This window comes from Xiphias gladius, chromosome 11 (genome assembly GCF_016859285.1).
Source record: "Xiphias gladius isolate SHS-SW01 ecotype Sanya breed wild chromosome 11, ASM1685928v1, whole genome shotgun sequence".
NCBI lineage: Eukaryota > Metazoa > Chordata > Actinopteri > Istiophoriformes > Xiphiidae > Xiphias > Xiphias gladius.
Genome location: NC_053410.1, coordinates 21171343 through 21188991, shown reverse-complemented (window position 1 = coordinate 21188991; position 17649 = coordinate 21171343). Strand labels below are relative to the sequence as shown.

General features: G+C 41.1%; 1 protein-coding gene across 1 annotated transcript; it reads right to left on the bottom strand.

Moving 5' to 3' along the window:
* Positions 1–7427: 7427 nt before the first annotated feature.
* zgc:110045 (uncharacterized protein LOC664755 homolog) lies at positions 7428–14814 on the bottom strand. Its single transcript, XM_040139334.1, has 12 exons — positions 14755–14814; positions 14539–14562; positions 14380–14412; positions 14151–14267; positions 13801–13932; positions 13242–13370; positions 12297–12386; positions 11668–11709; positions 11179–11254; positions 10189–10241; positions 8894–9063; positions 7428–7606 (listed from the first exon to the last, which is right to left on the bottom strand). Exons 1-12 carry the CDS (start codon positions 14812–14814, stop codon positions 7570–7572), a joined length of 963 nt encoding a protein of 320 aa, XP_039995268.1. The 3' UTR covers positions 7428–7569.
* Between the last annotated feature and the right edge of the window lie 2835 nt (positions 14815–17649).

The window sequence follows — 17649 nt, the reverse complement described above, 5'->3', positions numbered from 1 at the left end:
TGTCGTAATCCTCTGTTTTTACCAGCATAGCTAGAATATGCCACATTGAGACTCATAAACTCTGCACAGGTGTGACCTGAAACGGCCCACGCTCAGTGAAGCCTTATACTAACTACTAGCTGCAGCCATCAATCAGCAGCATACTAGAGTTTATATAAGCCAACATCACCGAGTTCATTCACACTTCTGACACATTTGAACACCCACTTCACAGCAAAAATCAGCTCTGTATGAGGAAAAACAACTCTCAATTAACACTTGTCAGATCCAAATAATTATCTCTGGAAAACAAACAATAATTAACGCTGGAGAATTAGTTGTATATTTTTGTCTTGGAGAACAGTCTACCTTTTTCCACCACACAGAGCTGAGGGGTCATGTGGTTTCCTTGTTGTTCAGCTAGTGACAGGTCTCGGCATGGTTCCAAATACTGAAGTGTTCCAAGCAATTAACAAATGACATAAAGTGCTCAAATGGCATGTAAGTCAAGCCAAAAATGGTCAATTAAAAAGAAATATATATGAGAAATATTCAGTCAAATTCTGGTAAATTTTAAAATGCAACACCATGCAGTTTGTATTACCCTGTAATGGTTTAGACAAAAAGTTCTGGGAATGGGGCAGACAACTCCCGTGGTCACACATGCATGATAGAGAGTCCTATAAAACCAATACCTCCACTTAGCTTTACTCTTGTGCTAAATTGAAATCTAATGTCTTTAATTGATTTTTGGTTAATAAATAATGTTGAAAGCAGAAGCTGTGCAAGGTGATTTAGTGTGTGGAAACTGGCAAACAAACTGAACACCCCGGAGTAAAATGTAGGTCTTAAATATACATACTACTAAAAAATCTCTGCTCATATTATCATAGTTTATTGATCGAGCTGTATGAGAGTTTAAATGAACTGAGTTTCATTCTCTAATTCCTCCACCACTGAGCCAGCCTGCTATGGTCAGACAGTGCCCAGACCAGGGATGTGAAAGTTGTCAGTCCAAACCTCGGGCCTGACAGGTCAACCAGCAAGGGGACCTCCGCTGAAACTCAACAGCAGGGGAAGCTGATTTCCATGAAATACAATATTCAAAAACATAAGAACTCAGTATCACTGTGGAAATCAATCCTTCAGTGAATAATAAACTATAAAACATAGTTAAATACAATAGATTTGAATATGCTCTATATCTGTGATTCAAAAACCCAAATAAGTGTGTTTGGACTTCTGTTATTGATCTTTTATAGGTTTGTTCATTACAAAACAATTATTAAAATTTTTACAAGCCAAACAATGAGGAAGTAAAGCCAACATAAAAAAACCACAGTCAGATTATTGCCAGGCAATGTTGTCCTAATGTAGGGCGCGCTCCATGACCGCAGCTACATAAATATTATGTAAAACCTGTAATTTAAATTTCTGCTTATTTCTGTACCACTGTGTATTTTTACTCAAAAGCAAGCCTTCAAAAGCAGCAATCAAATATATATATATATATATATATATATATATATATATATATATGTATATGTATATGTATATATATATATATATATGTGTGTGAGTGTGTGTGAGTGTGTGTTTTCATATTTCTGGGGAAACACTAAATAATAACAATATTTGGGTCGAAACGAGGGCAGTTTTACAGATACTGACATCACATCACCTATCCAATATCCACAGTGGCCAGACTGTAATATTAACAGGACCTGACTTTGCCATACATTAAAAATGCATTCCCCTCCTCCTTAAATGTGACCTGTTCTGACTTCAGAAAGCTCTACAGCTGGATTTTCTGCACGCAGTTAACTATAATTATTAGATATACACTGGATTGGAACTTTGACTGTGCAGCAGCAGGAAAATTATAATTATCCTCTGTAAATGGCTAATTTCACAATAACAAAGTTCCATTTTGTTATTCTGACATTTATATGCTGCCGCGGCTCCCTGCGCTAGAGAGAATGAAGTCAACATCAGCCTGTGTTTGGCACCAGGAGCAGGTTCAGTCATTATCGTCACTGTAGATATAAATATCCCTCTGTCAAAGGCCAAAGCTCTGTTTGCATCTCAGGCTATTGAACATAGCCGATTTGACCGGTGAGGTGCAGAAACAATGATTAATCAAGCAAGGATTCAAACCTGGCTGTTAGTTCACAGTTCAGTGCGGCTCACCTTCGCATTGATTTATGACTCATAAATTATTGTCTTTTTCATTACCCAGCAGGATGAATAAGGCCCATAAGTCTTGACACAACAACCTGGGCTCAGAGTCACATTTTAGCTCTACCTTGACTAATAAGATACTATTAGCCGGACAGATTGAATTGGCAGGGCTTCAATGGTACAAAGCCTGGCAGTTAAGATGTGTTAAGGTTGACCTGCCTCTCGCTGTCTTCTCGGATGTCACTCACAGAGGTTTCTTCCAGGGAGGTTGATAGCTGTTTCACTCACACAATAATGCTATAAATAGGCCAAATGTACTGAGGCAGCGCTCTAATCTCCAGGAATTTTCCACACCTGAGCTAAGATGTTTTTGTTTGTTTATTTCTAATCACCACTTGGTCTCAATGAAAAGGACCGGTATTTAAAAGAATAACTTGGCAAATTTGCAAAGTTTATCTGACTGCAAATGTGACAGAAAAGGATCGCAGCAGAGAAAGTCATACAGCAGTGGTGGGGCTCACTGCGTCCTTCTAGTTTTGATTTCTGTTTAGGGCCATACAATATGTCAGTCTGACAATGAGCCTCCAAAACAAGCAAACATTCAATTCACATTGTCTTGGAGGAATAAAAAACTCCTGCGGTGTCCCCCTGTAAAATCAAACTGGATGTCATTGAGAGGAAAACCATCTCCTCGGGGCTAGAATTAACTCAGACACACAAAATGCCCTTGTCACCGTGTGCACTTCATTTATCGCACGTTAAAAAATCCTCCTACTTACACTGTTCCAACATCCCAACACGCTATCGACGGGACGTGGGAGAATGCAACAATTTACTTTGAGATCTACTTCAATTTATGACAAAGCAGATCATGGTGGACGAGATGTGAAATGTTTAGACAGTGGAGGCTAGTAGGCTTGGATCTGACAGGGCTGAGAAAGCATTGAATTAATGATGCCATGTTTAAAACTCCTTTTTATACAGATAAACAGTGTGAAATTAGGAAATCCTGTTAGAGCAATAAGGGACACTAAAGCAGGATCCAAAAGTATTAAGCCATCTGCCAGTGAGTAAAGATTGCTGCAGGGCTGTCTTATTGAATTTTATCCTCTGACTGTAAATCTTACAAGTGACCCAAATCAAAAGAAAGTTTGCCTAAACATGCAATGCAAAACCAACAGCCCCTGCAAAGCTGTCATATAATCTTAAGATTATGTGGTGGAACAAGGTGGGAATTTGCTCGCACACAAAGCCTGCCAGGAAAAGTCTGAAGCCGAAAATACATCGGAATGTAATTCATCTTAATGTCTTTTCCTCCGAGAGAACAAGAAAAGATGATGATGATGATGATGTGTGTGACGATGATGCAGCTTTTTTGATTTATGCCAAAGTCCTGTGTGTCACACCCAGAAATGTATTGACATTTAAAGAAAGATGTGAATAAATCTCCATTTAGTGATCATAACTGCAAAAAGGACCACCCCCAAAAAAACCAAAAACAAGCAGCTATATTTTCCAAAAAAAAATAATAAAAAAAATAAAAAATGAAATAAATAATAAAATCAAATAAAGACCATGTCATCATACAACCACCTATTTTGCTGAACACCGTGAATACATTGTATTTTGTGCGGGGCTGCCTAGTCCACTGTCAGAAGCTGTGCTGACTGGTTGTTGCATCCCCAAGTGTGTAAGCAGACAGAGTCTTTGTGCAGAGACTCAAATCCCTCTGATGCTCCTTAAGAGCCTCCCCAGTCCTGTTTACATCAAGATGCCAACACAGCTCACTTACGCGGACACCTACCTAGCCTCTACAGGTGCGGCAGCCTTTTCTGCAGATTTCAACAGTCGGCATTAGTTTGCCACATCAAGCTCACTTGCATATATATATATATATATATATAGGCCTTTGTGATAGATGCATTTTAATTTTCAGGCAGGCACGGGGGGCTTTACTGTAACCTCGAGTGAGTGACATCTTCCTGAAATTCATTCCCAAAGTTGACGTGAAACCTGGGCATTCAAGCAATCTAGTCCAGCATGCACGAATAACAGGCGGCATCCCCACACGGCAACACTGACATGATTCACCTGTGATCCTCCTCGGAGTCTGCCCGTAATCCGCCAGTGCCCTGGGCTGAAACGCAGCCTTCGGACCCGCTGGACAGCGGCGCTAAAGCGGCGACAACTGATCGGCAGTGAGGCGATGGAAACTGACGCTCGTTAAGCCCGTCAAATGCACAGCTTCCCCGGAGGATGCTCGCAGGTCATCAGCGTGTCGCCCTCAACTTTAATCGCCACAGTGAGTGAGAGGAGCGCTCCGTCGCCGGCGATCCTCCGCCTCTGTTTGCAAGTGCCGCGCTGCCACCGCTGTCCCTGCTCTGTGCTGGCACTTTATTTCTCACGGTTGCAAAAAAATAAAAAAATAAAAAATAAATAAATAATTTAATAAACGGGGGCAGTGGCGCTCCGGCGTCACGTTCAGCCGAGGGGCCACTAGATGGAGCAGTTTGAAATGACTGAGGAACAACAGGCAGTCAATTAGCCGGATGGATGTTTCCCAGCTCGGTTCATGAGGTTCGCGCACTCCGCTGTGATGAACGACTTCACTTCATTATCTCGAATTAGGAGGCCGTTTCCGTACACGGTCTTGGGCCCCTGGCTGGTTTTGTTAGCGCACGACAAAAGACCAAAGCGCATCACAGAGGAGGAGGGCACTCGAAATGTAGGCGGGCCCGCGGCCACCGTGACACCTGGGGGTGGGGTAGGACGGCGGGAGCCGCGCGGGTCCGTGGCACGGGTTTCAGAAAGGCCGGGTCCACGGGGAATCCGCCCGGCGGGTTCCTGTGGTGGTGCGGTCCACAGCGTGGCTTAAAAGCGTGCAATGAGATACTAAAACACGATGCATCGTTATACAGTAAATTACACCACCCAATAATATACAAAATGATTAGAATGAGCTCCACCTTTCTCAGCCATCACATTAAATGTTAATGCCTCAGTAATAGTAATCCAGTATTATCATATAAATTATAACTCTGCCAGAGACCAGTCTGCTGCATAGGGGGTACTTTTATCTTTACACCTCAGGTACATTTTGCTGCACTTTACTAGTTCGTTTTGGACGCAGCACTAGGCTGTGTTTTATTAGAGTGGTGTTGCTACTTTTACCTCTTGCACCACTGGCAGAATGTAAAACCTCCCTTCGGGTCGCTAAAGCCCCCCCCCGCCCCCGAACGAACGAACGGCAACAGAGGGCAATACTGGGGACGTGAGCTCGGCGTCGTCGCTCTCCAGGCCTGCATGCACACAGACGACCTACAGCATGACAGGTGACGGACTTCACTGCTATCCAAGACGCCTGAGTACGGATGCCATAGAAATATTATAGGATTGCAATAGATGAAAAAAAAAAAACACAACGCAAGGTCTAGGTCACTGTATCACAAAAACATGATAAGTTCCTATAAGAAGTATTAGTACTACTTTAAGCATTTAAGCAAGTATCAAGCTGTATGATATCAACAATGGCAAATAGAAGTTCTGTGGAAAAAAACTGAGGGAACACCATAGACAAAGTTAAAAAAAAAAAATACAATAAGGCACCTTAGACATGTGGGTCTGTCCATAGAAAACTGTTTTTTACAGTATTGTAGTGATTTTTCATCCGACATTGAGAGACAGCCCTGACTTCCAAAATGCCACAAACCTTCAAGTGGTTATGCACCTAAAATGTTTATATATATATATATATATATACATACTTATTTGCCTCTAAATTGCCTTTCAAAACTGCATGAAGGCAGCAGGCTCCAGAAATGGGCCCCTCACTCCTGTCCGTGTCAGGTTTGAAAAAGGAAATCATTAATATAGCATTAGAAGCTGGCTGTGAACTCATAACTGCCCCGGGCACACATCAACCTACACGCAGCCCTGTTCTCCGCTGCTACACCTTCCCCGAGGTTGAAATGTCATCTTTCACTGTCATTACATTTCTGCCCCCATTAACTATTGATTATCTCCACTTCAGCATTTCGAGCCCTGCTGTGAAAATGGCCCACACGGCTCGCTACCCGTCCTCCACGGATCAGGGCAGAGCAGAAGTTCCCACCTCCTGGTTTTTACAGTGAGAAGGGGGTGAAGTCAGATTCAAAGAGGGGCAAGGGTAAAGTGGGACACGGTGGCGGGGACACAGAGGAACAAGGAGTGGCTAGACTCTACCCTACCTGCCCCTTAGCAGTATGCTTTAGTGGACACCTGGAGGTTAAGTTGTTCTCTTTTCGGGACCCGTGAGAATTTTTGCCACGGCATGTGTTGAATATTTACTGTGAGGTTAGTCCAAGTTGGCTTCTGTTTTTCTGGGGGAGTGCAGGAGGAAAAGTTTGCTTGGGCTGGAGCTTTGTGCCCTCTGCCATCAACAAACTGCATCCACCATGGACTAGTTTGTGCAGAGTTGTCTTTGTATACCTGCCGAAAATCTCTACACGTCTGTGTGCTGCACATTGCTAATGGCCACTGTTACTGCTTTCTGTAGTTCTCTATATTTCGGTATCACTGCTGTTTAATGTTTTACGTGCAGGCTGTGGAGGAAAAATATCAAAAGATGGAGAACAGTTATGCTATGTTTGCTATGAGTCTCACACCTTGCTGTGTATAGTCTTTGGGCTTTCAGACAAACACTTGGAAAAATATTACCTCAGTTTGTTTATAACTTCGATTAATTATATCACAATGATTTGCATCAATAAAGTTTGAAATTCAACAAATATCACATCATATCCCAGCAGGTGCTCAACTTCTTTATCCACTGCGTGTATGCAATGTCTACTAAACTCATATTTTTAAATATTTTGTTTCTACCAAAACGTTTTTTGGCACCATGGAGATTTTTCTCTGACACGATATTTAATACAAAATAGCTTAAATGCTGGTGTGGCCCTGATTTATGTACAGTTAAAGCTTAAAGCCACTTAAAAGTAAACAATGCATAAATCCTCAGAGCTGATGTTTCTATTTAGGGTCAGAGTATTGTGCAAAATTGTAAAAGATTTTTCTGCATCAACAAAATTAGAAAAGACTCAACCAAACCTGCATTCATAAAAAGTCCCATTTATTTCAGTCATTTCATCAGCAAATATAACAAATCTGCATTGTCTGGGGGTAGACCCACATCAGAAACACATGAATAAAACATTTATTACAATAATTGCTCAGCGTCCATTTCAGATGCTGAAAGTCGAAGCATTCCACTCATTTAGGTTGGAGAGTAAACAAGAAACACGCTAAAGAAACAGTAAATGAATTAGTTAGGCCAGTCCCGCTCTACAGGATTACTGTGTAGAGTGAAATCCACTAGAATCCAGTGTGGCTTTAGGATAATCCCATCAGAACTTCAACAGTGCAGCGCTACTACAGAACACCCAAGCCTGTTAGCACTGAGGACAGCCTATAGTGAAGGAGAGGGGGAAATATGACAGAAGAGTGGAGCAATCCTTGTTAAAAGAAATACTTAACACACTGACTTCTATTGTACAAGACAAACATTTTAACAGCCTGCTGCCAACAAAGTACCACCTCTTATGATACTAATTTGTATTCTCTAACAAAAAACTGATTGTAAACTAGTTACACTGACAGGAAACTAAGTCAATATTTGCATCGTGGGAAAACACATCTCCTGGTGTAAGTCTTCATATAAAGCTCTGTAACATGAATCCATTTGAAAAATATCTTTTTCTAGGATACTACTACAAGCCTGAGTTACTCAAAGGAATTGTTATGCATGTTTGTAAGATAATACTGATTTAATATTCACCTCTGCTGCCTGCTTTAATTAATGAGGACATGTTTTTTTTTATACTACCATCCTTTCTCCTGATTTATGGAAAACAAGTGCTATACTTGCAAAACTTACACACCCTGGTGTAAGCTATTTTTAAGCCTAGATCCTTAATGTTAAATAAGTTGACATATTTTGATAATTTCTTACCAATCAGCTATACTGACTAGACCTCAAAAGCACACATCAATAAGGAGCAAACTTCTGCCGCTCAGATTTTTTGATGCCGGAGGTTGGCATTTTTGCGGTGTAAGGGGATAAACCCTGTGTTAGGCTGGAAGCAGCTGCTGGGTGGACAGCCAGGACAGGGAGCGTTTTCATGCCAAGAAGGCTGGAAACAGGGACGGCGTAGTGTGGGTTTTGGATGGTTGGTAAGGTGGAGGGAGAGTGGACGTTAATGGTGGTTGGGGCTGGGGTGGTGGCCGCCAGGACGGCCATAGAGGTAGCAGCAGTGGAGGCAGTGGGAGCGGACTGAGAGAAGCTCATGTTGAGGTCAACTGGGGTCGCTGAGGAAGCGGCCTGCATGGTGTATTTAGCCATCTCTAAGCTGCAGGTCGTGACGTTTTGGAGGAAGGGTGAGGGGGTGGAGGTTGAGATGGTGAGGAGTTAAGAGAAGAGAGTGAAAAACGAAACGGGGGAGGATGGGTGAGACAAAAGAGAAGGGAGGTGAGAGAGAGGAGAAAACATAAGAATCAAAGAAGGAATGTGTTAGAAAGCAGAGACAATAAGGATTTTAATGCAGTCAAGAGAACGGAGCAGTGAGATGGAACAAATCCAGCCTCACCCTGAGCACAATAACTCTGCCTTTATACAATAACATTGAGTTTGGCTGTCTTATCATCAGGCTGTGATGTGAAGCCCTGCTGGACGTGGCCGCCCTGCATAATGTCTTACCTGGCATTGATGAGGTACTGGGCCACACTGATGCTGGCCGGCGAGCCTGTGATCGTGACTTGGCGCATGGCTGAGCCATCAGTGGCGCTGGCAATTTTGATGTGAGCTCCAGAGACCTGGCGAATCTCATTGATCTTGCTGCCTTGTCTCCCAATTATGCACCCAATAAACTAGAAGGGGAGAAACATGTGAATAAGAGTTTCCATGATTTGGGGGAATTAGATTTCAAAACAACATCTGGAAGCGACAAAGAGGAAAACCAAATTCCTGGCTGTGTTATTGTAACAGCAGAAAACATCTCCATGGTGCACTACACCCCCTATTAGTAAAACTCCTATCTGTAGTTATAAGATCAAATGCAATGCAATCTGGCGATATTCTGAGCGTCGTCACTAGGTTGCTGGCTTTGCTACTCTACTATTGTAAAGGAACTTTTTGACATTTTGGGTGATGTGTTTACTTGCTTTCTTGCTGAGAGTTAGATGAGAGGATTGATATCACTGGCATGTCTGTACGGTAAATATGAAGTTACCCCCAGCAGCCAGTTAGCCTAGCTTGGCACAAAAACAGCAAACGGGGGAAACAGGTAGCCTGGCTCCATCCAAAGATAACATAATCCCCCTAACAGCACCTCCAATTAAGCTCATCTCCTTTGTTTAATCTGTTTGTACACTTCAGTTTTTGTATAGATTAAAGAAACGAGACGTAACTGGATATTGTGTTACCTCTGGACCGAGCCAGGCTAGCTGTTACCCCCTCTCAGTCCGAATGTTTTGCTTAGCTAACAGCTGCTGGCTCCACCTTCATATTTACCGTACGGACATGAAAGTGCTATCAACTTATGGCAGAGGTTTGGTTGTATGTGTAACTCTATAGAAATATAAAACACATTTATCTAAGACGTCTATTTTGCTAATGTTTCTCTTTTGATGATGCAGCATAGCTGAAACTAATCTTATCAAAGGCTAAAGTAGAATAACTAATAGACTGCTATGTAGCCTTTGAAAAACTGATATTATATTGATACATATATATTTTAATGATATTCAAGCCACAAGCTAATACTGCTACTAACAGCACTGCAATGATGTGTGCTATGAATTTGTGCAATAATTTATGTTCGCCAGAAATAGACAAAGTATAAATTAGTTTCCGCAGCTAAGAAGGCGAAACACCAGTGTCCAAAAATTCCTCATTAAAGCTGTCCTCCTACAAAAGTGTTACTGAAGTCAGGAGCATGAGGATTATCAGTGTGAGTTTTAGTGCTTGAGGAACACAAACAATGTGGCACTTACATCATTAGGTATTGCCAGCTCGTGTGAACTTGTGGGGGCAGATGCATCCAATCCTGCAAAGTAGGACAAGGAACGCTAACAACAGTATGGTGCTAATGGCTTCCACTTTCATGGCATGACAAGTTGCCCTACTTTGTCTAGTTTATACCTGTTACACTGCTAAATTAGGAACACAAAAATGGCTTATGGCACAAAAATCTCTCTAGTTAGACACATATACTGTATATATGTATTCAACACACGTTCTATACACGTATTTTACATCACTACAAGAAGATAAGCTACTTTTTTATTAAAAATGAGAAGGTTTCATAAGTTTTATCACACCAGTCTTGCCAATGCAATCATAATGTTGTAATGTTTTGTTCTCAGTTAGTTGTGGATGATATATGAGTACATGGGGTGGTTGAGGTCAGGGATGGTCTGGCCATGACGATGTTAGATTTAGAGGAGAAATGTTGCAGAGGTGAAGGATGGGGTCGAGAGATTAGGATTTGTTTTTTTGGAGAGGGGAAATTGGGCAAATTTTGGGAGGATATGAGAGATAGTGATAATGATGAAATATTTACTAAACTGTAAATATTTTCTGTCATTTTTCACATTTCCCTCTCAGAGAACTCTCTTTTTTCGTATTCTATCTTTTGTATCATTCTGTCTGCTTTAAACTGTCACACACTCTTTTGGACTATAAATATTTCATTGACTAACTTTCAAGATGGTTGACAATAAACTTGTTTGTGGGATTAAAATTTTCATTTTCTTTTTGGGTACAGATAGATGCAAATACCAATGCAAGAGATCTATTTTGATGTATATGCATATCTTTAAAGCTACCGTCTACAAAAAAAAAATTGTGAGAGTCTGTAAACTCTGAAAGAATGGAGACATCCTTGATCCCCTCTGAAGTGACAGGGTTGTTTTGATGGTGTGATTCAAAGAGGAGTGAAGACAGAGGGATAGATGGACTTCCCTGGAGCTGTGGGTACGTACCAGGGAAGGTAGGGTTGCTCTGCCCAAGGGAAGGGAGGGGGATATGCTGCATAGCCAACTGGTGAAGCTTGGTCAACTGCAGGGTAGGAAGGAAGTTAGAGCTAACCAATCAAACTGGATTATTTCAGAGGAGCTGACAACTACAATACAGAGCCAATCTGAAGTTCACAAACATCACAGATGGTGTCAGTGTGAAGAGATTCATTTCCCTCAGAAAGCATGCTGGCTTCTCATGGCAGTCATCTGAAAATACACTCACATCTCTGGCTACAAAGCTACAACTGATTATGAACTCTTAAGATCTTTGATCCCATTTCAATCAATGCATGCTGCTACTGTGAGTTAGAGTTAGTAATGTCAACAGATCAGGGTTACTGAAGTTTCATCTTTGCAGAGTAGGGTACACAGAGGGCGTAGTGGTGGCTTGGAAGGAGTGGGCAGGAGTAGGTCATTAGGGCAGATGTCAGTCACTCAAGTGAATATACTTACATCTTGATGTGCAAAAGCATACTGCCCTGGGATTGCAAAGGCCTGGAAGGAATAAGAGAAGCGATGCGGTTATTTGATTGAGAGGTGCACACATGTTCTAACTTGTCGCTTGAAATATGAATTTGTCACAGAGTATGAAGAGCACACTCAGTGCAGTGCCTGCATTTCAGAAAATCCATCCCCGTCCTCTTTTCCATAGCTCTAATGTGTATAGATTTGATGGAATCTCATCTAAATGTCATCTGCTGTTTGTCCCCCTCTTTGACCATGGCCAGAAATCCAATAACATAAACAGATGTCTGATAGGTCAGAACAGACTGTGCCAAAATCAGGACAGGAGCTAGCCAGCTCATGGAAAACATGAGCTTTAGTCACGACATCGTTCAAATTTCACACTGCAGGAGAATTATTAATGTAAATGGCTGTTATTCATATCAATGGCACAATACAGCTTGGCTGAATACTTTTTAATAAGATCATTATCTTCTCCCTCTGCTCGCACCCTTACACATACGTGGCCCTCTAGTGGTGAAAATACGCTTAATGATCAGGGTGACTCTGAGATCCCACAAAATAAGGATACTTTTAAATTGTTAGTTTTTTAATATAGCCCCGATATGGCTACTTACTTGTGCAGAGTGCTGAGGCGCTAATACTGCATGGGCTCCTGCAGGTATGGCCTTGGGACGGTAGGGAATAGTCGCTCCTTTTGGTGGAGACTAGAGACACAGTCATGCCAACAAAAAAGGGAGAAACATTTTTTCACCGCCACAGCTAAGAAAAGAAATCTTACGGCCACTGAGGCATTTTATATCCCTTTTGATTTCACTTGCTGTATCTTTTCATAACACATTCATTAGTTGAAAGTTACATGAAACCTTGGACCAAAGAACTCCGAATCGACCCGAAAATAAGGAACTGGATGGAGGTCAAGTGAATTCTGAACGGAAATCTAAACTCATTCTTTTATGAAGATTAACATTATATAAAGGAACCCATTTTACCGATGTTTTCAAACTTCTATAAATCTCTATAAAAAACTATACTGCGCTTCAGTGATTCCCTTCCAGGGGTACTGGTACCCCAGGTGGTACTTCTGCAGTTACAGGGGATATGTGGAGAGCTCAACTAATTAACTCAACTAAACCCTACTAATTCAACAGAAAAATAGAAATTCTGATTTGATTTCAAATAAGATATCCACATATTTGTGTCAAGGAGGAAAATACACAGCCAAATGGGATTGAAAACTGTTAACGTTATAATGCTGTTTATTCGCAATGATCAGTAGCTGCCTATCAACCTGATTCAGTCGTAACACATTAATACCACATGATGCAATTGAGAGTGCATGAAAACTAGTTAGCAAGGTAACGGAGAAGTGGAAAATAGTTAGCTCAAAGTAATGGATATACAGTTGAAAAAGTAAGCTAAAAGTAATACATCGCTCCGACTGAAAATATTCGAAATGTGCTAGTGAATAGCTTTGACCACAGCCTGAACAAACGTGACATACTTGACACCTAAATAGAGCTGCTGAACGTGAAGATCATCTGCTGTCTGACGGTGCTTACCTCCAGCATGACAGAACAGATGTGCCTTACACACTGAGTGATGGCCTGCGGAGTGCCGGAGATCGTGACAGCCCTCTCTGTAGAGTCTGGCAGCATGTCTCCTGCCACCTGAACCTGAGCGCCTGTGGTCTTAACATCGCCAGACAGCAGAAGAAACAAAGCCTATTTATTGCTGAAAGGAGCATCCCATCACCCAAATTGAAATGATGTTTCAAGCACCCGCAAATTACCCCGAACACATTTTGACATGCAGGGAGCAGCTGCAAACCAAATAGCAACGCATGCTCCAATATTTGAAGAGGCGTACACAAATATTGTCCATTCAGAATGAGTATTCAGCCTCCGCTGATCTTTACAGGCATAATCAGTGGGATTTTCATGAGCAGCAACCAAAAAAAAAAAAAAAACACGCATTTTAAGGAAGAGAGAAGGAAGAATAGTTTGACTGGAGCGTTTGATAATCGAAGTGACGGAGACCTGGGGTGGAGGTTTTCTGTCCCCATTTGGGTGCAGAAAAATAATTTCCTGATAGAAATATAAATAGGAAAAGGACTCCTACCTCTCTGATCTCTTTGATCTTTGAGCCTCCTTTGCCAATCAGTGAGCCACACTGGCTCCCTGGGAAAACCAGGCGAAGTGTCACAGGTGGCTTGCTTGTCACGTTGGTGTTTGTCATCGCTGCAGTAATGTCCTGAGGGAGAATTCAAAACTAGGCTGTTTTTTTTTCAGCACTGTAAGAATGTCTTTTTTTTTTTAACAGGACTGAGGAAAAGGTGCATTCACTGTCCTTTAGATTTCAGACACGGTCTTCAAAGGATCTCTCTTAAATTCTTCTGTTAAACAATAGTATTTTATTGACAATTTGTGGAACGTTGCAGTAGAGTTTGTTGCGTATTTGTTTTGCTGTACCTCTTCAAACTTCTGCGCGATCATAGAGAAAGCTCTGAAGATGCCCTCTGTAGGTCCTGTGATGGTAACTATTCTCTCAGGAGACGATCCCTCTGATATGTTGATACGAGCGCCACTCTGGAAACACATATCCACAATTATTCCAGCTTTGATTAGTTGTAATTGATCTGCCAGAACACATTAAATTGTATATTAATTAAAAATTATAGATGTCAAAGTGAATTCTCACCTCCTCCCTCATTTTCTTGACCGTTTCTCCTTTCTGGAATCATGTAAGAAATGACCAAACAATAGGCTTGATTAGTTTTATAAGAAGAAGAAAACAAGACAATCAGAAGGAGAGCAGTATGAATAAAAAAAAGCTGATGGACTGTAAAACAAAAAATACCTTCCCAATTATGCTGCCAACTTCCTGTGAATTAAAAGATAGCAACGCTTCAGCAAGTGGCAACACACAAGATTTTCTCTTAACAGCTTTTCAAATTTAGAGCAGGAGTTAATCCATTTAACAGCAATGACATGGTATTACATGGTATCACACCATTAGGTTATTACTACAAAAATACACAAAATTATTTCAACTATTTCCACATCTGTCAATTACCTTTCCATGCATCAGCAGTCTCAGCGTCAGTGTAACATTCAGGCTCCCATCTGAAGCCATTTCTTCCTTGTCAGACATCCTCTGTGTTTTCTGAGCTTCACAGTAAACACTCTGCGAAAAGAAAGATATTGTCTAAGTCAGTTTCCGTATATAACCCGCTCTCTAGTATTTCAGGTGGTTCAGGAAATTGTCTCTAAAGTTATGGAGGTATTCTGCAATATCCAGGTGTGTTTTCATTATTTTTGTTATGAAGTCAAATGGTTAAAAGTGGAGAGTATTGTACTTAATTCTGATTACCTATAAGTTTCAATAAACTCACAGCCTTTTCTTTGTCTGTTAAGCCATTGTGGTTATCATCACTGTTCATGCTAGCTACTCGGTTCTTCTTCTGTTTATTACAGTCAGGCTGCTGCAGCTGCAAGAAATGTGAAATGTATCATCTCCTGTGCTCAACAACATTTTCCTGGGAGAGAGCTACCAGACACAGCAAATGTGAAAGCTTTCGTGAACTCGGTGTCGACTGCATCGTCACTGTTAAATCAGTCTGCAGCAGCGATAAAAGAGATCTCCATTTGAAAATGTTAAGGATCATAACCTTAACTATGGAGAATGTAACATAACTGGAAAATACTCCAAAGTTGGAGCAGTGGCTTTTATGATGCTATAGGGGCCCAAAGCCACCCCCCACTCCTTTTTTTTTTTTTTTTTTTTTAATTTATCAGGAATGAGATGCTCTCTGAGGAGTTGTGAACCATTGTTGTTTGCCTTCTGATCGTGTAGTTGTGAGCGGGGGAAGATAAGCCTATCACTAGGTGCAATCTTCACATGGGACGGTTACTTTAGTTCCGGCTAAATACAAGTTGTGTGACTCCCTCGGATAAGATAAGATACAAAGGAAGCCACTTGTGCCGTGGAGGCCCGATGATCAAGTGATGTGTGTGACTGTCTCTTAATATCACACTGACACCACACAGTGTTGGCTCTGTTGTGGCCGCGTATCCAATTCGTTATATTTGCAGAACAAATAAAGAATGTCTCGATGCAGCGTAGGGAGCTTATTGAAGCATAACAGACGGAGAGAACTATAGAACTTTTAAGTCTATGAAGAACCAAGGTCACCAGGAGAATGCTTTCCCCTTTATTACATTTATTAATAATTGAGAGACACTAGACACAGAAAAATGACTCAGATGAAGACTTTGTAACTAATAAACAAAATAATCTAAATGAAAAAAGGTAATTTAAGGAGGGGCTGCTTGGATTTTGGACCGACTGAGTAGCCAGTCACATGTGAACCGTCAACCAAAACCTGTTGGCTTCATGCTAATGGTAGATTTACTTGCTGAGACTTTGGTGATGTCCAAAGGGAGGAGGGAACATGCTGGCACGCTATTGGTGAGTGTGTATGAGGTGTTTCCAGTTAATCCAGAGTTTAACTCAATCCTACTCCAGGGTCTTAACATGACATTTCACATTTTTAAAGCAATAGTTCAACATTTTGAGAAATACACTTATCTGTGTTCTGGCGGAGGGTTAGATCAAAAGACACAGCTCTCATGTTTGCACGGTAAATATGAAGCTAAAGACCACCGGTTAGCATAGCTTTGCACAAAGGCTGGACAAGCGGATAAGCTAGCCTTGCTCTGTCCAAAGTTAAGAAACCCCCACCAAAAAAACACCAAAGTGTAAAAACTTTGCTTCATATTTAATGCACAGATACAAGCGCAGTATCAGTCTTCTCATTTAACTGTCGGCGAGAAAGAGAACAAGCCTACTGTATTTCCCAAAATGTTGAATATTTTCTTTAATACGTGACCTCTGACCCTCCCGCGTACCCCAGCTTAGATACTCACACAGACCAATAAATACAGAACTCTCTGCCGCCATTCCACACCTAAAAAAAGGAAAGGCCAAAAATTGGTGAGTTTGACTCAAGCATGCTAACTCTGATGATAACACAATTGTGGGTAATTAGTGAATGAAATGTGGCATATCAGTGGGATAATGGGCAAATAAAACAGGGCTTTCCACCAGCTGAGTTTACAATAAGATATTGTTCTAGCACATTCCAGTGTTGATAATACCAGACTGCGCTAAAGGACTTGATCAATACCATATCATGAATGAGTGGAGGGTGCCTTTCTGCTAACAAGACTGACAACTATTCTCCCCTCAGTCTATCACTATAAAGTTACAATGAATACATTAAATAAACAGCAACATCTTTGTCTAATCCTATGGGCCAGGATTTGTTTGGTTAATGCTAAGACCCTTTTGACCCATTTCTGTCACCTCTAGCACGTCAGCGCCCACTCAAGACTTCCGAACAAAACACTGGTGCACAACAGCACCCACAGAGTATACATGATAAAACAGATAATCTACAGGAGCCCAGCTCCAAGAGCACTGACAGGCAGAAATGTGTTTCAGACAATAAAAAAAACAGGGCATTAATCCTTGAGAGAACTGGAGAACAATGTCTACGTGGATTACTTGAAGAGTCATATTTGAATATATATTAAAATTTTGAGACTAAGAGTTTTTTTTTTCTAACATTCTGAAGATTGTTATGAAAAGATTAATGTATTTTACAAGATTATTACATACATTAGTGTTTCAGGAACAAAGCTCTTAAATAGACATTGATTTAAAAAAATTCCATACATTTTGAAAGAACGTATCAAATATTTAATCTTTATTATAATGAAAGCTTTCTACTAACGTAACAGTAATTGCTTCTTGAATATCTAAACTAATGTTCTATTTATAACTGTTTCTGAGCCGCCACATATGAGACTATGAGCATGGGGCCTTACAGCATGGCATTCCTCCCTCCCTGTAACACAAGGGCTACAGTATTGGAGATTCATCACATGTCTGGTTTGATGCGATATA